Here is a 23,506-nt window from a genome sequence, read left to right on the forward strand (position 1 = left end):
CAGCTGGCGACTAAGCCCGGGAGGACGTGACCTGCTCTGATACCAATTGTTGGAATTAGGGTTGCAGAGAAACACACACAGCTTGGAGAAGACGAAGGAAGCTCAAGGCACACAATAGAGAGTGTGTTACTTAGTGTGCAATGGAAAGATAGATAGCCCTAGAGTGATGGGCGTATATACAATGCACGGGGGGAAAAACCTCCTAAAGAGGGAAAAAATGCCCCGGCAGTCCTAGTGTGTTCACACACATCACTACCACATGTATATGGTAACACATATTGCCTTATTCATCGATACAATATGTACAAATACTGCTCGTATCCCATCCTTACTTGTTTTATTGTTTCTATCTCAAGGTAAAATTACTTACTGCTCTATATTCTATTTCTTTATTTGGATTTCAGATGTCTCAATGGTATGATACTCACTATCATGTCTTTGCTATTTTAAAAATATTGCAAATGGATTCTTCTCAATTATGCATATTCATATGCATATAGCCATGCAAAACCCAAAGTATACATTGCCCTTAGAAATACAAACAAAGATTCTCAAAGTGTACGTGTGAATATAGTTATACAAGTGGCTCCACCATTTAGCTGAGAACACCTATCTTCGTAATGTAGCAATTATGAAGAGACAACAAAACGTAAGTATCAAAGAGAAGCCCCTTCTCATTCATAAACATTCTCTCGTGCTTTAACGTGTTTGCTACGATTCTCATGTAGAGTATAGTAACAAAATCCATTTGTTTCGTGGTGCAAGGCTCGACTCTCAAAACATGGTTATAAATGTCGATTAAATCACTACTCAAGTAAAGACTTAATGGAGCAAGCACAAGTGTTGACAACTCGTCCCCATCAAAAATCCATATGCCGTTTGAGATTGCATAGCCCAAACGACCAAGTATTAAGGAGTAACAGAAATCTCACAAAGCCGCCACAACCAAAAGATCTCCCTCAAGAGATTATTGATCTTACCATTGGGCCCATCCACAAAATCAAACTATTATCTGAAGATACAAAGTCTTGGAGATTGGTGCCCCAAAAAAAACTTAGCTACTATAGCTCACTTTTTTCTCTGCAGAAACATAGAAATGGTATATGCAGAAAAGTCTCCGGACCTGAAAGATGTATCACTTTTGGGCTTTCTTTGTCACTCACTGAAGAGAACAAACCACAAATTGCTTATGTATAGATGTCTAGTTTCCAAGTTCCCTGTTATTCGATTGAAACTGGATTTTAAATATGCTATCTTTGTCAATCGATTTGCTACAATGCTTTTTGGCAATGTCTTTTTGTTCATATCATTTGAGAAATAATTATTGGCAAGATATAGTAATTGATTATATAATTTGTATTTTGAACTCTTTTCATGGAAACTTTACATAACTAGTAAGATGGTCCGATGTCACAATTCGACTATGTCGCAGGCTCTATATGCCTAGTTTTCCACAATATTGGAGATACACGACACATATTCTACAAAGTACAACCTTTATTGACCACTCCCTCCCACATATACCAACCGATCCCACGCTTGTAATATACTCAAGCCTATAGCCGTCCTTCTCTAATATCTCCTTAGCACTCACAAATATTGGTTCAGATTTGAATACTTTCTCTTTTGCGCCACACTTTTCAATAAGTTACTACTATAAATCACATATCTTTCATAGCCCAGAATTTAGTATTTTCCTAGATCACAATCTATATTAGTTACTACTATGAGCTACCGAGCATAATTCAAAAACATTTTGAACCAGCAATTTTAATTTTTACTTTTAGGCAGTGCCCTCGTCTACTGTAGACGACCTTGTTTTCCTTGGCGTGCAAGCCGTAGTAGCTTAAGGATCAGGACAAGCAAGCAGAAATGGCGAACTGCTAAGGATCCCATTGCTCAATTCAACAATGCTCGAAGCTCCTCCGATTCAGCCCCCTAGTGAATTAGCGATTCCTCGGTACCATGCCATCACATCTTTTGACAGGCTCATCGAACCTGCCAGCCCTTCCCCTTCCTCCCACGCCGGACCCTCATTTGATCGAAGCGCGCCGTTTTCCTTCTACCCTCCATTGTATGCGACTCCCCCTCAGCAGCGTCCTCCTTCTCCCACTGCATTTTCCCCATCCCCCTATGTCTTAAATTTCAAGAGGCGCGTGCCTGTGCAACAGCCTCAGATTGGTGGGAAGGAAAGCAAAGCCGAGAATGTAGCAGAGTCACCCTTGCAGCAACAATGCTATCATATGGATGGAACCCAAACAAAAGATATGGCTTTGCCATCCTCAGCGCTTACAAAACACGAGGAGGGTACCTCTGGTGATATAGGAACGCCAAGAAAAGGCCACGAGGCATTAACTGAAAATGAGGTTTTCGAGATGGAGCTGGAGAAACGTAAGGCTTCTCCATACATGGGTCTTGCAAAAGAAAATGTGCAGCTTTGTGAAGGTCCTTCTGTCAGTCTTGATCATGGAAATGGTGATGGTGTAACAGCTCTGTCTACTAGCCGTTCTTTTTCTGTCAGTGAAGAGGTTGAATTTTTCGATGCTGCGGACTCTGTTTACTCTGGTGAGATCTCATCATCTGTCCGTGTTTAGAAAAGGAACTTAGTAATTGTGCTGCTTGCTTTGCTTGCCTCATTCACGGTGCCAACTTTTTGGTATTCTGAGTAAATGAAAGTTTTGTTGATCTCCCTTCAAGTGAAGTGAGTGGCTTTATCTTCAGACTGGTGGTTTAGTGGTAGCATGTATGAATTTTCTGAACTAATTCACCTCAAGGGTTTAGTTTAATATTGAGTACATTTACTTCTACGGACATCATGAGCATTGGAAAGAATGAAGAAGACACCCAATTTGACCGCTTTTCAAAGTAGCCGCTAGCGTCCACTACCATCATTCCTGTGCATTTGGTTTCGGAACATGTTTTGGTAACAACACTTTCTTTTTCAGTTCAGTGTTTTGGGAAAACACTATGTTTTGGGTGGATACATAGTAGATGCATCAAGAATTATGAAGCCTATGAACAATTTAGTGGCCAAGAATGCCCAGCATGAAATTTGTAGTCACTCTGTGTTTGGTCTTTCCTGGTTTGAGGTGTCACTGGGTTATTAGACACGTGCACCTTTGATGGCAAGCAATCGACAACTAACATGAGGTGAGCTTGTGGGGAGTGACAATGCTGGTAAGTGGCTGTGATCGCATTGTCAAAAACAGCTCATCGAATTTAATTGCCTTCATTGAGAGGGCTAGGAAGTTTCACGTATGTGCTTTTGAATGAGAGGGCAAATCAATGCATGTTGCAGGGTGTCAGTTATGGTTACAATTTTTTTGATGGTTTTGGCTAACTGAGGAGCTCAACTAGATTTAACTTGTTGCCAAATTCACTAATGGGAAAGGGAAGTTTTTGAGTCATGGCAATTATCTTGTAGGGCTTTTTGTTGCTAAATTAGCTATGTCATAAAGAAATATAGTTTTAAAATGAATCATTGGAAATAATTGGATCCATATGTGAGGGTTTTTTTGTCTTGGGATATTCACAATGAAAGTTTTCGGCTAAGGAATATTCACGAGTTATGAGGAATAGACCTCCCCGATGTGTCAAATAATGGGTGATGGAAAGCATCGCTTAAGAAAATGCAAACCGAGTATAAGTTATGCTTAAGGAATTGCAAGCTCTTAAATGTAGATGGGTTTTGAGGTAGCTTTGTAGAAATGGAGTTGCTTTCCCCAAGAGTGATTTATTTTTTGTTGTTTATAAAAAATCAAATGCTTCGCTTGTATAGAGGTTTATGTCGGCATTGCTTTATTGAATGAGTGCTTGGAAGGTGTGTTGCACTGAATGAGTTCTTTTTCACTTCATGAGAGTTGTGCAATAGATTAGAGAGAAGAGAGTGATATTGTGAATGAAGGTTGAGAGAGAGAGAGAGAGAGAGAGAGAGAGAGAGAGAGAGAGAGAGAGAGAGAGAGAGAGAGACTAACACTAGATGGGGTCCCAAACCCCCCCTCCAAGGGCCCCCCTCCTATCGCTAGAGAGGTATTTGAATTTTGCTTTAGATTGCACAAATGCTGATACAATGGTACTAGATGTTGAGATGCTGATGGGATCTTGCGGTAGATACTTGTATCTGCGAGGCTAAGGGCTGAAAATGCAGAACGCTAGGGATGTTGATTGGGATCTGCAACTACGACGAGGCTATGGGCTGATCTGCTATTGACAATGTCGATGATGGGCTCAAAACTGAAAAACGTTGGCTGAATTGCTACTGAATCTAAATCGCTGGCTGATCTGCTACGATGGGTTGAATTCTGAAGACGCTAATGTTGATGGTTGGATTTGCGACGGAGTGGCGAGGCTATGGCTGAAAACTGAAAAATGCTGGCTGTTCTGAGGGATGGATCTGAAAACGTTGGCTAATTTGCTATGATGGGATGAATTTTGAAAAGGCTAGCTGGTCTGAAGCGGAAATCTGAAAACGCTGGTTGATCTGGTGAATTCTGAAAACGTTGATTGATTTGGTGCAAAACGCCAGAGGGTTGCTGAGGTGCTGCGGGTACTTGGTACTTGTACTGTGGGTACTAACTTATATATAAACTTAAAGTTGGGTCTGGCAATGCCAATAAAAACCCACGATTTTTAAAACTGATGCAAAAATGTCACTTATTAGTAAGTTGATGAACTATTAACAAGAGGCGATTCACATGCAAATAAATACCTAGGTTGAGTACTAATGCAAATGTATGGGAAAAACACGGAGCAGACATTGACTATGCTCATGTGCAATCAAAGGGAATGCAACTAATCTAAAGTGCTTGGACATGCACGTCCTGCGTAGGGTGCCGAAACACTACCTAGGTTGACCTAAACCCTAGAAATAGAAGTTAGCTTGTCCACATGCACATAGGGTTAGGTGTGCACGTGACATCCCCCCTTTTTAAGTTTAAGGTACTGGTATCGGGCTGCATGGCTTCCGTGTGGTCTGGCAAGAACTCTGGGGAATCTTCGAAGACATCTTCGTCGATTCACTCTGTTGTGTGGGTGCCGCGATACTTGGACTTGAAAAAGGATTGCAATGCTTTTTTCTTTGGATTGTGCCAAAAGTGATGCAGAATAATCTGCTTCGGCTCCATATCTTCAGTTTTGTCTATGATCTCGAGTTCATCTTCTTCAAGAATCTCCTGGATCTCCCTGAAACAACTTAAACCACTGTTTCATAGACACATCTGTTACTTTGTGGATGATTGAAAACAGATTATGCTTCGGAAATGATTGTGGATGGAATGCAAATGAAAAATGTGATGGAGTGTCAAACCTTTCAACGAGTCCATACCAAGAATGGGATCTAAACTTGACTTTTCTGCCTAAAACTATCGATTGTGTCCAACCATAAAGGGAATATCAATGCTTGATGGACAATCATGCTAATGTTGTTGCGATGACTGTGTCCTGCCAAGGAATGAACATGCAAAATATATTGTGACCTACAATGGTGAAACATCATTCCTTGTATGCAAACTTTCTACCTTTCCTAGAGTGCAGCTCATGCTTCTGTGCTCATCCATGAGTGAATCATGTGCAGCGTGCAATATAGATTTCCTATGAGAAAATAACTCTCAAAGACAATGACGAAAAGACAACAGACTGTCACAAATGAGAGACTCGAAAAATACATGTTGACTTTTTATGCGAACAAAAGATACTTCCTGAATGAGTATTGTGGACCTCGACTCGAGAGCCAAGATCTGTTGTGTGATTGATCGTATTTGCATTTTTTGCTAGCTTTACTAGGACATAATCAATCAAACCACCAAATTGCTCACAAGACTGTAACCATCTAGCTTGACGGTCACTTCAAGTTGTACTTGGTACATATTGGAGCCACTTGAAGGCTTGATGATCCTGACGACCAATTAAATCTCTATCATGCAAAAAATGCTTCTCAGGTTGTCGAGAAAGAATGACAGAGAGAGATTCCTTATCATGCAATGACTGATTCTTTTTTGAATTGTGTGACTAAGTACTGAGAGAGAGTACTATACTGTGTGCTTTATCCCTTTCAAAAATTGAGAGTGAGAGGTTAATGACAAAAACGGAATGTTCTTCTCACAACAAATGTAACTATGTCAGACTTTGTAAATAATTAATTTATTTACGAGAAAATAATTATCTAATTAGTTGTGTGTACATCAAAATAGATCTAGCAGTTCTGTGCCTCAGGTGCGCCCAAGTTTGGGCCAGAGCACCCAGGGAGACCCTAGCAGAAAATACCATGAAGCCCTAGTGATTGGGAAATCGGGTCTTCAATGAAGGGGTAGATAATAGCCTCAGATTTTAGGTTAAAAAAATTACGCGCGCTAGTGCAAGCACAGGAATGAGATGGGGTCCTTAGAACCATAGTTACATGGGACGGCGGGTCGGGGTCGGGAACGGGGTCGGGACGGCAAAAGTCAGGAAACGGGGACGGGGGTCGGAACGGCAAAAAAAAAAAGAGAGTTTTTTTGGCATTTTTTGACCTACACACATGCCACACACATAGAGCATCACTTTGACCATAAATTTACACTAAATAGACCAAAGAACACGAGTCATATAGGCTGAAATGTGCTAATAAAACATCGATGATCGATGGATACAATATGAGAAGTGCATGCCACAAGGGCTCAAGAGTCAAAAAGCCTAAAGGACTTAGGACAAGCCTGAGGCCTCAAGGATAACAAAAAGTACAAAGGGCTATGTAGTAGGTAGAGTCGTAGACTCGAGAGTCGAGTGATCAATGATCATCAAACTCAAGAAGTGCTCGCCTGCTGAATCTCCACATCGTCGTCGTAGTCGAGGTCGTCAGCAACGTATGAGGGCTCCGGCTCGGGAGGCTCGCATTGAGGCTCGAAATCCTCCTCTAGCTGCTCCAAAAGAGTATCGGCCATAGATAGATTCTCTTGTGCCATCTCCCACTCAGTGAAAGGATCTGCCTTGTGTGTGATGCTCTTGGCAAGCATGCGCAAGTTAGCGCTCACAAACACCAAATCATTGGCCCTCTGAACGCCAAGGCGATTCCTCTTCTTAGAGGCAATGTGGCTGTACACACTCCATAGTTGCTCCAAGCAACTAGTGGTACATGCTTGGCTAAGGACACGAACAGCCAAGCGCTGCAAATGTGGGCCATCTCCTCCATAGTCCTCCCACCACAAAACCGAGCCAATCTTGTTGCGATCAAGCTGTGCATCTACACATCCATAGGAGCCCTTCTTTTGCCTGTAGTTGAGTAGCTCGTCTCTAATCTTGCGCCTAATGTCACTGCTAGGCTCAAGGCGCTCCAATGCAAGCCGCCATCCTTTGCTCACCTCCTTGTCGGTCTCTTGACGCCTTCCTTGAAACTCAGGGTCAAGCACATAAGCTGCTGCATGAAGTGGAGAGTAGTATCCATTCCACCTCGACTCACACAAGCCATGAATCTCCGCATACTGAACAGGGTCAGGCACAAGCTTCTCAAGTGCCTCTATCATCCGATCCATGGCTTCGTAGACTTTGCCAATGCATGGCTGCAAGCCATCCACCACTCGAAGTAGGTGTAGAATAGGCTTGACCATGGCGTCAAGAGTCTTCACCTCCTCCCACCAAGCGGCGTCGTCGGCCCATTCTCGGCATTTCAATCCTATTGCTGATGTAGACTCCGGCATGGCCTGGAACTCATCACTGAGAAAGAGGCCCCTTAAGGCTCCGCCACATGTAGACAAGCGGCCTAGCATAAGCCAATTGAATGCAAATCTTGTCTCTGAATATTTGAGCAAAGACAACTGGCTCCTCTTTGAGAATTCATGGCGCACTTTTTGATGGTTGAGCACAAAGGAGACAATTCGAGAGGCGTCACCAATGGTGGGTGAAATCCATGACAAGTTCTCTATGTCCTTGAGGAGGTTATTGAGGCAATGCGCCATGCAAAATGTGACATGGATGCTGGGATACATGCCCTCAATGATAGCTCCGGCTGCCCTATTTGACGCCTCTCCATCTGCAACTATACAAAGGACATTCTCCGGGCCGGTGATCTCTATGGTGCTTGTCCACTCTGCAGCAAGCATCTCGGCGGCCTTGCCACTATCGGATGCATCATGTGACTCCACAAAGTACATCTCCCCCCGAGAGTAGGCCACCACCCCGTGGATGGACCGCTTGCGGGTGTCGCTCCATCCATCTACAAGAAGAGAGACGCCATTGGTCTCCCACAAATCCTTTGTTGCTTGGGCCGCTTGCTCCACGGCAAGCTTCTCTTTGTCAAGAAGGGTGGTGCGAAGCCTCTCCGATGAAGGTGGCACATAAGAGGAACCATATTCCCCTATTTTCGTAACCATGGTTCGAAAGTATGGAGACCTATCCACACAAAATAGAGCATGTTGCGTTAGTATGGAGAGTCGAGAAATTATAACCCATTATGAATACAAAATGGAAGATTGCAATGTGCATATGCCAAGGGAAACTCACCGCGAAGCATGGAAGGCAATGTGGTCGTGGAAGAAGAATCGGGCAACCGACCTATCTACCTCTTCCTTCAATTTAGGATTCCAATTTTCGTTGAGAGTGGTTTGGCGATGCGGAAGGGAAGAGGACGGTGTAGATCCATGGCTCTTGAAGGTTCGAGAGATGTCGTCAAGGTTGGCTTCCCTTTGCTCTCGCGGTGTCGCCGTGGCGGAGGGATCAACGGCAACAAAACGGCCCCTCTTGGCCGCTTCCGCAACCTCATACACCGTGAGTTTCTCAAGAAGATCCAACCTCTTCTCGGGAGCTACATGAGGGCAAAACTTCACCTCGTGACCGGGTTCATGAAGAAGATGGGCTCGCACTTTGTTTGAACCACCCGTTCTCTTGTATGGACATAGCTTGCACGTCCATGGTCTTGCACCGCCACCTTTGCCACGCGAGCTAAAGTCGACTTCATCCCACCACGACCACGTTTGCACGGCGGGCCTCCTTCGAGAAGAAGCGGCTTGAGAAGTGGAGTTGGCTTGAGATGACATGATGGTGGAGAGACTCGAGAGAGTAGAGCTTAGAAGTTAGAAGGGTTAGAGGAGAGCTTGTGTGGAGAGAGAGTAAAGGAGAGCTTCAAAGTGGGTAGAAGAGGGAGAGGAGAGCTTCAAAGTTCAAACTTGAGCCTTGAGCTTGAGGGAAATGGAATGAACTTGAGCCTTGAGCTTGAGGGAAATGGAATGAGCATTGAGCATTGAGACTATGAGTATTAAGAGGCCCAAGGGAGCCTTTTATAGCCTCCCAAGGGCCAAGGCTTAAAAAATATGGCAGTTGGGGCTGCACAGAGCCGTTGCAAACGGTCACTTTTTTGAATCCGACCCCGGCCGACCCCTGCCGTCCCCGTCCGGTCCGTCCGACCCCGGTCCGGCCCCGGCCGTCCCCGGTCCGTCCCCCCTGCGACCCGCCCGTCCGGCCCGTTTTCTGTCCGTCCCTCGGCGTTCCCAGCCGTTCTCGGCCCGGTTACGGCCGTTCCCCGGCCCTAGGGCCCGTCCCCCCCGTCCCCTGTAACTATGCTTAGAACAATAGTAACCCTACGGCCTGAATTATTTTACGGCCTTAGGATACGTCAATTAAATTATTTCAAATGATTTGTGCTAGACCAAATGGCCGGATAAGTGCGAACAGGTAATGCTAGAGTAGTGTCGGTATGGCATTGTGCCGGGGAGCAGCTAACATTTCATTAGTAGCATATGTGTGTGCAATTGTGAGTTAATTTGCACATTTCATTAATAGCCTAGGGACTTTTAAATGTGAAAGCTGAATGGTTTTAAAGTTATTAAGTAAGTGTGCCACTTGGCACACTTACCAATGCAAAACTAGCTCTCACTCTCACTCACCCTCTCTCTCTCTTCCTAGCGCCCCCTCTTCCTGCTGGCTTGATAAGAGCACCCTCTCCCCCATTTCTCAGTGTTGGTAGTGCTCCTATACTCCCTACTGTGAGTATGCTCTATGCATTGGAGCCCTCCATGGAAGCTTGAGAGCAGTCCCTGGGGACATACGTGGTGGCCTCGTGCTCCCATTGTCTAGAACAAGGGTTCTCATAGCCATCGCCAGCTTTTGGTGAAGTTTCATGGCGAGAAGTTGCAGCATGCACTCTCTTCGTAGAGTGTTGTGGTTGTAATTTCTCTGTTTTCAGTCCTTAATCATCTCTTTTAGGGTGAATTTCAGCAAAATACACATAGAATCTAGTTTTTTTCTACCTACACTACGCGTACACAAAGTTTGGTGCGATTCCATCACGAAAAAGGTCTCTATTTCGGCATTGGAAGGTGCTCATGTAACATTTTCAGATTATGTGCAAAAAATTACAGCAAGCATGTGTGCGTGTATTTTGCGTGTTTCTCCCTTGTTTTTGTTGCAGGAATGATTATGTATAAAGGGACACAGTTAGCGGAAGGTAGACTCTCATTTTTGAAAGCTTCCGTTGAGTTTTGTGGAAGATAGACTCTCGTTTTTGAGAGCTTCCCAAAATCTCATAGCAGAGGAAAAATCCTCTCAGTATCCAGAGAGTAGCTTTCGCACGCTCTCAGTCAGAAGCAGAAAAGAAAGAATAGAGGATGGGCTATTGCCCCGTTCTTGTGCTTGTAAAGATTCTCCCTTAGTAATAAAGAAAATCTCTTTATGGGGGGGGGGGGGGCCAGCCCATCTTCTGGTCTGGTCTAGCGTCACCATGAAACGCGTTTCGACAGGTCGGGACAGGTGAAACGTTTCAGGCTTTGAAACTTTTCGCTCAGCAAATGAAACACAAGCTGTTTCACTAACAACAAGTTACCATAGTTTTAAGTCGCTAAACGCACGTTTCGGTCTCACGTTTCACTGTGTTCTAAATTTGGACTGAAATGTATCGTGGTGAAACGTTTCGGCCTTGAACCGTTTCGCGGTTACGCTGTCTGGTTCCCAATGAAGTGTCAAGCTTTCTCTCTCTCTAATTGTCTTGAGTATTTGAAGTACAATTAAAAGTCATTTTACACTTCCGTATTCTTGTGATAGCAAATAACCATGGGGGAGAGATATTCAATCGCGTGAGGGGGAGTGTTTTCTTTTCAATTAACTCGTGGATGCAAATTTTTAAACCACTTTATGCCAAAATTTATATTACATCTAGATAGAGGTGTAAGGTGCAACAGTGAATGTTGAACTTTGCTCAAGATGAGTGTTTCGAACTGTGCTTAAGGGTTCCCTTTACTTACGGAAGGGAGAGCCTTCCGTTCCTTTAGTGAGAGAGTGCAATGGACACAAACAAAGTGGTGAACACTGTGAATGAAGGTGCTGAGAGAGAGAGAGAGAGAGAGAGAGAGAGAGAGAGAGAGAGAGAGAGAGAGAGAGAGAGAGAGAGAAGAAGAATACAACACCAAAATGTTGTCAAACCCTCCTCCAAAGGTCCCACTCTCTATGGCGAGAGCGGTCTACTATTGATTGCACAAATCTCTACAATGCTTTGGACTTGCCGATGATGTCGACGACGAGACGGGCTGAATTCTGAAAACGCTAATGGTTGAAATCTACAGATCTTGTATCTGCTGAATTCTAACTCTATTTCGGTGACGATGTCGATGGCGACGATGCGCTGAAAACGCAGATATTGAAATCTGCGTTTTCCGGGCTGAAACTGCAAATTGTGGCCGATCTGACTGTTCGACGAAGATCTGTTGCGGGAAGGTGAGATCTACGAGGTTCGGGACTTGCGGTGTGGAGTCTTGATGCTGAAAATTGAAAACGCTAGTGCAAGGGATGGTCTTGTCGCGGAGAATCTGCAAAAAACGCTATGTTGACTACTGATATAAAAACTCTAGGGCTGAATGCTGTGGTCTGCTACCGCCGGGGCTAATGTGCAACTGCAAATGCGAGGGTTGAATCTTGATGGAAGCGCTAGGTTGTTGCAGCAGAAAACGCTAGGTATCTGTTGTAACAAACTGCTGACGTGTCAAAGCCTAAAGAATGGAGTCAACTTACAAATGTGGCCGAGGGGCCTAAACCCTAATTTTTGTCAGAAACCCTAACTGTTGAAACCCTAATTCTGGAGACCCTAACCCTAAGGGCAGCAGACATATTTCCGAAATTTGCGATGACATGATGACGTGGCAGGTTGTACGGAATTTTTTTGTTTTGCGTTGGTTGATGACGTGGCAGGTTGTATTGATTTTCGTGATTTGCACTGACAGCCTTTTGGCTTTGCTTTTGGTCCAGATGCTTTTAAGTTTGAAGGCTTTTCATTGTAATTGCTTTTTAGGCCAATATGAGGTTAGGGTTGATTCTCTGGCATGCTTCTTGGCGACGGTGTAGAGTCTCGAGTATCGGCTTGTATTGTGTTGATGCAATATAAAGAAATACCGAAAGGGGCGCCAAGTTTTGGGGCCAATACTCTCTGGGGGGGACTTCCGTCACTTCGTGTCGCGTGTCGTCTCTCTCTTTTAGTTCAGTTGTTAATGAAGTGCTAAGAGTCTGTTAAGTATGCTCTTTTCTATTGGCACGTGGTGCCCGTCTTGTGACAGTGGTATCAGAGCTTCAAGCATGTGCTTTTCTGAAAGCATACCGGTCCTACCAAAGAGTAGACGGAGCTATTGGAAGTTTATTTGAGGGATCTTCGTGCTCCAACCCGGACTTATTGGCCACTCCCACCCTTACTTTATCGGGCATCGGGCGCGCTCCCGGTTTCACCGCTCAAAAGAAGGATCCCATATTTGTTTGGAGTCACTGTTTTTCTCAGAAGTAGTGCCATGTAGATGTTGACGTCTATAGCTACCAAGCCGCACACTTCCAAGGACTTGGCAAGCTTTCAAGAAAATTTTTGCTAGAAGTTATATGGTTTCTGACATCTTCCTTCGGAGTGCAACTTTTAGCAGAGTGGGGTATCCTCTGAGCTCATGGCTTGGACCTTTTTAGGTTATTTGCGGGGGGAGTGATGAGGTAGTCGTTGAGTAGCTTCATACCGTAGACCGTTTGTCTCGGGGGAGTGCTCAGCGGCGCTGTTTGTTGTGTCTTGTAACATGCATATGTGAGCATTTGTGTCGCATTGTGATGTGTGAATTACTGAATATTCCTAATTGGATGAGATTGCATGGGTATGTAATTTTAGTGTATCAAGATACGCGTGGAAGATCAATACGGTTTGGGTGTGATGGCTAATTTTACTACGCCGGAATATCAAGAGTTCCTATCTGGACGAAAGGAGAAGCTAACTCCTTGATCAAAGCAGTCGAAAGGAGAAGCTAACTCCTTGATCAAAATAGCCGAAAGAAGAAGCTAACTCCTTAATAAAAAGAGCAAATTGATTGTCCCTCGGAATGACCCTCGAAAATTTTTGAGCTAACTTGAATTGTTTTGCAGATATGCTGAAATTGCGGACGATTACTCTCTTTCAAGAAGGGGAGATGTAACAAACTGCTGATGTGTCAAAGCCTAAAGAATGGAGTCAACTTACAAATGTGACCGAGGGGCCTAAACCCTAATTTCTGCCAAAAACCCTAACTGTTGAAACCCTAATTTTGAAAACCCTAATCCTAAAACCTGCAAACCCTAATATGGAAACCCTAACCCTAAGGGCAGCTGACAGATTTTCAAAATTTGACTGACATGATGATGTGGCACGTTGTACAGATTTTCGCGTTTTGCACTGGTTGATGACGTGGCAGGTTGTACGGATTTCCGTGATTTACGTTGGCAGCTTTTGGACCATATGCTTTTAAGTTTGAAGGCTTTTCATTGTAATTGCTTTTTAGGCCAAGGACCTTTAAATATGAGGTTAGGGCTCATTCTTTGGCATGCTTCCTGGCGAAGGTAGAGAGTCTCGAGTATCGGCTTGTACTATGTTGATGCAATATAAAGAAATACCGAAAGGGGCGCCAAGGTTTTGGGTCAATACTCTTTGGGGTGGAATTCCGGCACTCCGTGTCGCGTGTCGTCTTTCTCTTTCAGTTCAATTGTTAATGAAGTGCTAAGAGTCTGTTAAGTCTGCTCTTTTCTATTGGCACGTACTGCCCGTCTTGTGACATCTGCTCCAAAAACGCTGGCTGATCTGCTTGAAAACGCTAGGGTTTCTCCTACTGTTCTTGTTGAGAAGGTACACTTGATGGCGCAGGAATTTATCCCAAGGAGTTTTGTGAACTTAACTGTACCACAAATAGTGATTGTTGTGCCTTTTTAGACCTTAAGATTTTTCAGACTCCCTTGGGATTAGAAGTAGATATTTATGATAAGTGCCTTGAACCAGAATATGCCAATCTAAATATCATCAGTATGCCTCACATTTCTCTTTTAGCTAAGTACGGTGTCATTTGCTCTCAACTATTAAGATTTTCTCGTCTTTGTTCTAGTAAATCTGCTTTCGTTGTTCAATCTTGCCATCTTATTTCTTTACTAGTTGAAAAAGGATACTCATTCAAAAGAATTATGAAAAACGTTCGTTCATTTTTGCATCGTAGTAAGCTTATTTTTAATGTTTCTTCCTTTGGAATGTTCAAGATAATCAATAGTAAATTCAATAGAAGTGGGGAGCTAAAAAGCCGACTTATTGTTTGACTTAATAACACCTTATGTTGTTGTTTTGATCTTTGGCGCTTCTAGTATTTTTACTATAGCTTGACAAATGCTAGTCTTTATCATGGCTGAGTATGCCCATCACCTCCGGAGGGTGATAGAAACTCAGCTCGTTGGTTTTGAAGAGTACGTTCAAAGCATGAATGACCTCTATATAAACCTGCACCTACTCTTGGGCATTGACGACGTGAGTAGGGATGTCATAGCTGTTGTCCAAGCTATGCATGATAAAGGTGATGATCTTATTCTTCCTGTTTGGACAAGCAGCGAAGTTGAGATCACATATTGTCAAGTTTGGTTCTTTGCTCTTTATAGGTTTGTAGTAGTATTCATTTTTCGATTTCGTATTTAGCTTACTTGAGGACTTAAGAATGTGTTTCATTAGAAGTTGTTGTGTGAAGTTTGATTTCTAGGATTAAGTTTTTAAGATGTCTTATCCTTTTTTGCTTAAAGTTGAGTACTTGTTTTAAGCCAAGTAAGTTGCGTCAACTTAATTTACACATGCCTTTTTTAAAAACATTTTTAAGTTAATATTGTTTTGTTTTATTTAGTTTTGTTTCATAGCAAACAAAGTGATTTAGTTTGTTTGTTTGTGTTTGTTTTTCTTTTCTTTTCTTGTGTCCCTTGCTTTTATAGTTTTATGAGTGCTTTATTTCCTCTTATAATTCGTGAGTTCATACTGAACTTATGAAGGTATACACTTGATGGCGGTCTCGTGCCTCTTCTGCCAGAAAGTGCTAGCGCTAGGTTTTCTTATATACTTGGCTATCAAAATTGCCCTACCTAGTTCCCTGTAGAGTCACTTAAAAATAATAAGTGAGAAATGTCAAAAATAGGGAAAATAGGTGTATGCACTATAAAAATGCTCCTGATGGAAATCTGATGATCATGCTGTGTGCAACCATAGGATCTGCATCTACTCTAAGTGCCTGGATACTCACAAAAGTGCCAGAACACTTCCTAAGCTAACTGAACTGAACTCGTGTCATGAAGTAGCTTATCCACGTACACATAGGGTAGATGTGCATGTGACATCCCCTCCTTTTCAAAGTGAGGTACTGATACCAAACTATATGGCGTGGAGGGAGATCGCCAATAGCGTCTGGAATCTTGGAAAAGACTCTTCGCCGGCCCACTCTGATGCATGGGTCATGCGATACTTGAACTTCATAAAGGTCTTCAACGCTTGCTTCTTTGGGCCGCGCCGAAAGCGACAAGTCATCTGTGGCTCCTTCAATGCCTCAACTTCTTCTATAGTCACGCGTCTACCTTCTTCAAGAATCTTTAAGGATGAAGATTCCTGAAACCACTTCCAACACAAAAACATGAACATACCCATTCCATGTAAAGTGACTGGAAAAATTCTAGTCTTCCTAAAAGACTGTGCATGCAATGTAGATAAACAGAGACGGAGTGCCAAACCGTTTATCAAACACACACAAACAATGTATTCGAATCTTGGCTTTTTGATCTAAATCAATCAACTGTGGCAAATCACAATGGAAATATCGATGCTTGATGCTCAACCCTTCTTGTGCTCTTTCGGATAACGTGTCATGCAAAGGAAGAGACATGGAATATGAATTCCTTGAATGCAAACATTTCATCTTTTCATGAGTAATCCGCATACATCCGTGCTCATTCATGAGTGAATCGTGTTCATCGTGCAATATGTCATGCTTATGAAAAGGGATCACATAAGGATGGTGACTAAAATACAGGAAAGCATCACGAATGAAACACTCGAACAATGCTTGCTGACTAATCATTCGAACACATAATACTCCTGTGGGGGTTCTTGAGACCTTGACTTGAGAGCCAAGATCGGTTCTTCGTGATTGATTGAATCTTCGTGTGGGGAATGTGTGTACCTCTACTTGAGAGCCAGGATCTGTTCTTCGTGATTGATCGAATCTGCAATGAGGTTAGCTTCACTAGAAAAAGTATCCACTAAACCATCATTCTTGTGAACAATCACATCATTATCTTGCAAATCATCATGCTCGTGAATAATCACATCATTATCATGAAAATCATCATGCTCATGAGTAATCGCATCTTGATCATGCAAATCATCATGCTTATCCTTATCAAGCAAATCATGTGTGTCTTGCTTTGGAGAAGACAAGACTGAGAGAGTCTCCTTCTCTTGATCCTTCGCAATCTGTGTCTGCACATTAGAAAAGAGTCGGAACAACTCTTGCATGTGTTGGGCTCTCTGTTCTTCACGCTCTTCGCGCTTGCGATCCGATTCTGCTGTTCTTTCGTCGGCCGCTAAGCATGCTTGCTCGCGCTCACGCTCTATGACTGCCATTCTTTCTTCGTATTCATGATCTATGGTTGCCATTCTTTCTTCGGCCGCCAAGCGCGCTTGCTCACACTCACGCGCAATAGCTGCTTTTCTTTCTTCGCATTCCAACTTCCGTGCTTCGCATTCTAACTTCTTGTCCATCATTATCTTGTCGAAAGCCTCCATAGGAGTTAGTGCAATCCTTGGCGTAGATGGGGAGGGGAGAGGGTGAGAAAAACCTCCTGGTGGGGAAAATTCTTCTTTGCCACTTTCATGCTCATCACCTCCATGCGAAGTATCCATTCTGCTTTGGGTGACGACCATACAGTGAAGTCGTGGGTTCTTAAGTTCACGAGGAACTTGGGTTCTTGTGGGTCTTGGGTTCTTGAGGGTCTTGAGTTTTTGAGGTTCTTCTTTAGCTTGCAATCTGTGTTAGAGAAGGATCTTCTCTTACCCAAGCTCTTCTCTTTCCGGCGGGCGTAGCCCTTGGTGGCCTTGCGCTCACACCAAGGTTGCTTTCCCACCTCACATCGATTGGCCGGCCGCTAAGTGCACGATCCGCTCTCAATGAGTGAAAAGAGAAACAAGGGGAGGCTAGACAAGCCCTTCTTTCTTGGGATTCTTGTCACTCTACAAAAACACATTTAGGAATCGACACGCCCAAGAGGACTTGGGTTACGTGCGACCTCAACAAGCAAAATAAATTCTGTGGTTCTTGTGGTTCCGTCCTTGAGTGATATAGAACATTGCCAAAGCTCTGATACCAATGTAAGGTGCAGCGGAGGTGAATGTTGAACTTTGCTCTAGATGAGTGCTCCGAACTGTGCTCAAGGGTTCCCTTTACTTACGGAAGGGAGAGCCTTCCGTTCCTTTAGTGAGAGAGTGCAATGAACACAAACAAAGTGGTGAACACTGTGAATGAAGGTGCTGAGACTGAGAGAGAGAGAGAGAAGAATACGACATTGCACAAATCTCTACAATGCTTTGGACTTGTCGACGATGTCGACATCGTCGACGATGAGGACGACGACGAGCCGGGCTGAAATCTGAAAACGCTAATGGCTGAGATCTGCAAATCTTGTATTTGCTGAATTCTGACTCTGTCGGTGACGATGTCAATGGCGACGATGTGACGATGACACACTGAAAACGCAGATGCTGAAATCTGCGTTTTCCGGGCTGAAACTGCAAATTGTGGCCGATCTGACCGTGCAACGAAGATCCGTTGCGGGAAGGTGTGATCTGCGAGGTTCGGGACTTGCGGTGCGGAGTCTTGAAGCTGAAAACTGAAAACGCTAATTCAAGGGATGGTCTTGTCGCGAAGAATCTGCAAAAACGCTATGTTGACTGCTGATTCAAAAACGCTAGGGTTGAATGCTGTGGTCTGCCATCGCCGAGGTTGATCTGCAACTGCAAATGTGAGGGCTGAATCTTGATGGAAGCGCTAGGTTGTTGCAACAGAAAACGCTAGGTATCTGCTCCAAAAACGTTGGCTGATCTTGCTTGCTTGAAAACGCTAGGGTTCTCCTGTTGTTCTTGTTGAGAAGGTGCACTTGATAGCGGTCTCCTGCCTCTTTTGCCAGAAAGTGCTAGCGCTAGGTTTTCTTATATACTTGGCTATCAAAATTGCCCTACCCAGTTGCCAACAAAAGTCACTTAAAAAATAATAAGTGAAAATGTCAAAAATAGGGAAAATAGGTCTATGCACTGTAAAAATGCTCCTGATGGGTTCTGATGGAAATCTCATGATCATGCTGTGTGCAACCAGAGGATATGCAGCTACTCTAAGTACCTAGACATGCACGGTCTACGAATAGACTCACAAAAGTGCCAGAACACTTCTTAAGCTAACTGAATTGAACCCATGTCATGAAGTAGACGTACACTGAGGGTTAGATGTGCACGTGACAAGAGGAGAGACGATAAACCTAAGACGAAACACTATGTTTTGAACTAATATTGTCACATTAAAACATTCATGCGGAAGTGAGGATTACATGCTAGGAGTAAATCGAGAGACCACAATGAGATCCATTGAAATAGATTTTGAATGTGCACTCTTCACAAGAGAATCACTAATCACATCATGCATACTGCCAACATCAAACAAGATCACAATACGCTGACCATTCCTATGACCATAACACTTCATGAGGAACGCATCTAGATGATCATTAGAAACTTGGGGCACATTAGTTTTCGCATTGATGACACTAATAGAAGATGTGGGTTCTATGAATCCTTTGGGTGCTATCTTAGGACAATCTTTTTTCATGTGACCTTTATTGTGACTTTGAAAACATCTTCCTTCCTTTTCATACTCAGTTCGTTCTTCAAGACTTAACCAACCTCCTACTATTCCTTGAGCAGATTCTCATCAGGTGTCAACTTAAGGATTTTGAAACTGGCCCGTAGGGCGGTAAGACGTTAGCTTTCACCCGATCTTTAACACTTGGCTTTACAACACAAAGCAATGACTTAAAAGGAACCTGTAACCGTGATTGGAATTACACTTCAAAACAAAAGCACGACCAGGAAGCTAGAATGCTCCCAAGCAGACAGTGACACCTGTAGGCCCCAAAGGTTGGCGCCCCTTTCAGTATTTCTTTATTCATTAACAGAGGGAATAGAACCTGTGATTTCCTACAAGCTGTCCCGCATAATCCGGGCTGAATTCCATCTGTTTTGGCCCGATTTCGGCAACATAACTGTACTAGGACGCTTCATAGTCAGTATCCCCACGCAATAGATGACTTCCCCGACGCATACGGACACTTTGCAAAACCTGGCGAGAATCTGCAGCACGCTGAATTCTCTGTTTTCTGCTCCGAAAATGCGCCAGATCACCTCTACTGCGGTCCCCTCGCGTCCCCGAATCTCCTGGGGGTATTAGGGTCCGTTTAGGGCCGAAACCCTAAACCTGCAAAAATACACAGCAGGCTGTAATTCCCTGTTTCGGGCTCCGTATCGCGTGCCGGTCACATCCGTAGCAAGTCCTTGAGCTCCCGCACTTGTAGGGCTACTTGCCCTTTGAATCGGACGAGATTTCTCACGTGAAACCTCTCCGAATTCACCTGTACCTGCGGGGGATTAGCCACTAGCTAATCCAGTACCTGTGCAAGAGGCTCTTGCTTCGGCAATCGCACATGAACCCACACAACTGTACATTGGTCAAATGAGAAGCCCACTAGAGGGGCTTAACATAACTGCTCGTAGGGGAGAGGGAGAGAGCAGTGTGTAGCGTGCAGGGCATCACTCTTGGCACCGTACTGTAAAAAGAGGGAAAGGAAGCACTTCATAGCTCTTGCACCTGTTGCAATCCACCCGCTGGCTAAAAATGGTGTCCCCTTTCTCTTGTAGGCTCGCGCAGAGTGGCAGAAATGCTCATGGAGTGACACCTCGCCCAATTTTCGACTTTGGCCAACTTTGCTAAAAATATATCAACTGGTGCGTCAGTTGAGTTGGCAGCAGAGCAATAAAATGTTCCCCTTGTCATTCCAGAGCTAATGACACGAACACATTTTTAGGTCCAAAATAGCAGTTTCCTAAATTTTAGGAGATGCTTCCATGGCACTCACACGGGTCGTCTGACCATCAATCACCACTGGAACCACATCAAAACATGCAATGTCGGCCAGCTATCAGGTGATTTACACTCGTAGCCCCACCGTGGTTAACCTTGTTGGGTTCAAGCCCTTATTGGTCAGCTTATTGGTCAGCCCGTGAGAACAAGTCTCAAGGCATGCAGGTATAGACCATTAGTTAGTTGAGTTTGCATGTGGAAAAAGGTGAGGTAGACATCATCTTCCAAAGGCTATGTAAAGGATTCCATTAATAAAAATTAATATAGCGTGTTCTTTTGCTTCAAGCTGTGTCGATCTGAGTCTCTCTCTCTCTCTCTCTCTCTCTCTCTCTCTCTCTCTCTCTCGCCTTCTGCTGTGCTTCCTCCACGCCATGGCTTCCCTCAGGCTGCATCCCCCATAGCCGTTGCGATCCAACAACTGGTATCAGAGCCTCGAGGGTCGTGTTCGTAGTGTCGCGTGGGACAGGCCGCCTGTGAAGGGAAACGAGTGCCTGTCGACCTGCATAAAACCGCACAAACCCACCATCAACATGGTCGCTCTGGGCTGAAGGACAACTTTTGACTTTGTAGCTCTTGCCAATTCTGCCTCTTGAGCCCGCTGTGAAGCAAACCGCCAATCGGCGCTGTTGCCTGCAGAGCTCGCCATCGACAGTTTGGTTTTTCAAGTTTTGTTTTCATCCGGTTTCACACTTTAATAAAGTGGCCTGTCAAGCAGGGATTCCCACCCTTGGGTACCCTCGGCTCGGTGTTCTGGTGCCCATTGAAAAGGAGCACTATAAGCATATCAAAACGTTTCTCCCAGGAGGCAAGCCTAGGTTGTAGGCATGGCAGGCATAGCCTTGTGTAGCCAAGCTATCAAATTGCTACAAAGTTCTACATCAACTTATGTTATCATGCAATTATGTTATCATGCAATTCACGGTGTCGCCTTGCCCTTTGGAGCATTTTCTTTCACAGAACACAACCTTGGTTCTCTTTCTATAGCTTCGTATCAATCAAGCAACCCAGATACTTGTTCTCCAAAATTCTCAACCATAGAGATGCAAGATTTAGGGTGTAATGTCGACATTAGGTGCAACAGTTTTGGGGTCAAGCTCGATGCAACCAAGCTTGGGTACCTACTTGATCAGTGCATGAAAGATAGCATCAATGCCATGACAGCTTATTCACTTATTTGCTTCAAGCACTCGGCATATCAACACATACATCACATAAAGATCTGCTTCAAGATTGCGGTACAAAATTTCACAAAGTATTTTTTGTTTTTCAATTTAGTGTCATACCAGTCACAACCTCTTTTACATTTTCTGTTGTCAGTTATTGTCATGCTTGTCAGCTTTCATCATATCAAAATAAATTGTACGGGCTATAGACACTGCCACCCATGAGTGGTAAGACCTCCCAATTTATCAGTTTTTTGTTCTCAAGTACCATTTTGTCCGCTCCTCATGAGGTTACTGGGTACACCTTAAACCCAAGGTTTGGAAGTGAACAAAAAACTCCACTTTTGGTAGCTAACTTTTTTGACCTACACCCTATCTGTTCAAAGGGGGGGTTACTGTTCTAGCACCAGGTTATGGATAAACCAAAAATCCTTGGTTGTGAGAAAACCTAAAACTCACTGTTGACGAGTATACCAAAAACTCGAGGTATCATGAGTTGCTTGTCTAGTTCGGGCTTGAGGGGGGGATTGTTGGGTTCAAGCTCTTATTGGTCAGCTTATTGGTCAGCCCGTGAGAACAAGTCTCAAGGCATGCAGGTATAGACCATTAGTTAGTTGAGTTTGCATGTGGAAAAAGGTGAGGTAGACATCATCTTCCAAAGGCTATGTAAAGGATTCCATTAATAAAAATTAATATAGCGTGTTCTTTTGCTTCAAGCTGTGTCGATCTGAGTCTCTCTCTCTCTCTCTCTCTCTCTCTCTCTCTCTCTCTCTCTCTCGCCTTCTGCTGTGCTTCCTCCACGCCATGGCTTCCCTCAGGCTGCATCCCCCATAGCCGTTGCGATCCAACAAACCTTAGTCCATTTGTCCAACTTTAGTGCTCACTGGCCGTCCGGCCTAGACTCTCACTGTTCGCCTCACACCATGCAACTCGGGCATTGGCATTTTCAGAGGGGTGCTTTAAAACAAGTCAAATAAAATTCTCCCAAAAAGAAATCAACAAGTGAAGTTAGTTGCCACAGGCTCGTGACATACCCCCCTCTTGAAATCGCGAACGTCCTCGTTTGCATGAATATCAATCCATTAGTGTGTACAACACTTCATGGACACCGTATCACGGCTGTCAACCTTTTCATGTGCACACCTGGTCGACATGGTACGAGACATACATGCTCATAGTTAACACTCTTGTGTATTCAACACTTGTTAACTCATGTATGGTCTACCTGTGAGACTATTCCATTGTCATAGTGGATAGCTTTCACACTGTGCCACTGGCTTTAATAGAGTCCATAACTTTTAGTACACTTCGACCCCTTTCAAACATAATAAATCAACAGTTTAAAAATGCGTCAACATGTACTCATTAGAAGCAATTTATCGTACTCTTGACAACTAACAAGACATACTTACTACTATAGCACTGAACAAACTTTTGGATAACTTTTATTCCCCAAGGGCAATTGCCAAGCAGGGTACACTTCTATTGTACTAAATCCATAGATACATGAGAAGTGCTAGCTCTTGGATCACCCCCCTCTAGCGTAGGTCTCTTTCCTTTTGACCTTTGCTCTTCTTGAGTTGGAGAATACGTAGGTGATAAACCAAAGGCTTCAAGGTAAAACTGCAATACATTTGGCGACTCTAATAGTTAACTCTCTTCCATCCACTTTGCATCCATAGGTGGATAGTTCTTGAACTTCACCAAATATCGCCTTGTAAGCTTGCCTTAGACTTTTCTTTCCTTGTGTGCCATGATCTGTTCTGGGACCAAAATTTCATCAAGCTCTTCAACTTCTGGCTGCTCTTCAATTGGCATATCCTCTCGCACATCACCAATAGATGGTCTGAGAAGACTCACGTGAAAGGCATTGTGAATCTTCCAGTTCTCAGTGCAATTTCAGCCTATAGCTGACGTCAT

The 23,506-nt window shown here is 43.8% G+C and overlaps 1 protein-coding gene across 1 annotated transcript in view; it reads left to right on the plus strand.

Moving 5' to 3' along the window:
- The first annotated feature begins 1,795 nt into the window (after positions 1–1,795).
- Positions 1,796–23,506, plus strand: part of LOC147426815 (uncharacterized) — a 58,432-nt gene continuing 36,721 nt past the window's right edge. The window contains exon 1 of the mRNA XM_086498806.1: positions 1,796–2,565. Within this exon, the coding sequence (XP_086354932.1) occupies positions 1,911–2,565 (655 nt within the window). The 5' untranslated portion in view covers positions 1,796–1,910. The remainder of the gene's footprint in view (positions 2,566–23,506) is intronic.

The sequence above is a fragment of the Adiantum capillus-veneris genome, chromosome 24, assembly GCF_014529385.1.
Source record: "Adiantum capillus-veneris isolate H3 chromosome 24, ASM1452938v2, whole genome shotgun sequence".
NCBI lineage: Eukaryota > Viridiplantae > Streptophyta > Polypodiopsida > Polypodiales > Pteridaceae > Adiantum > Adiantum capillus-veneris.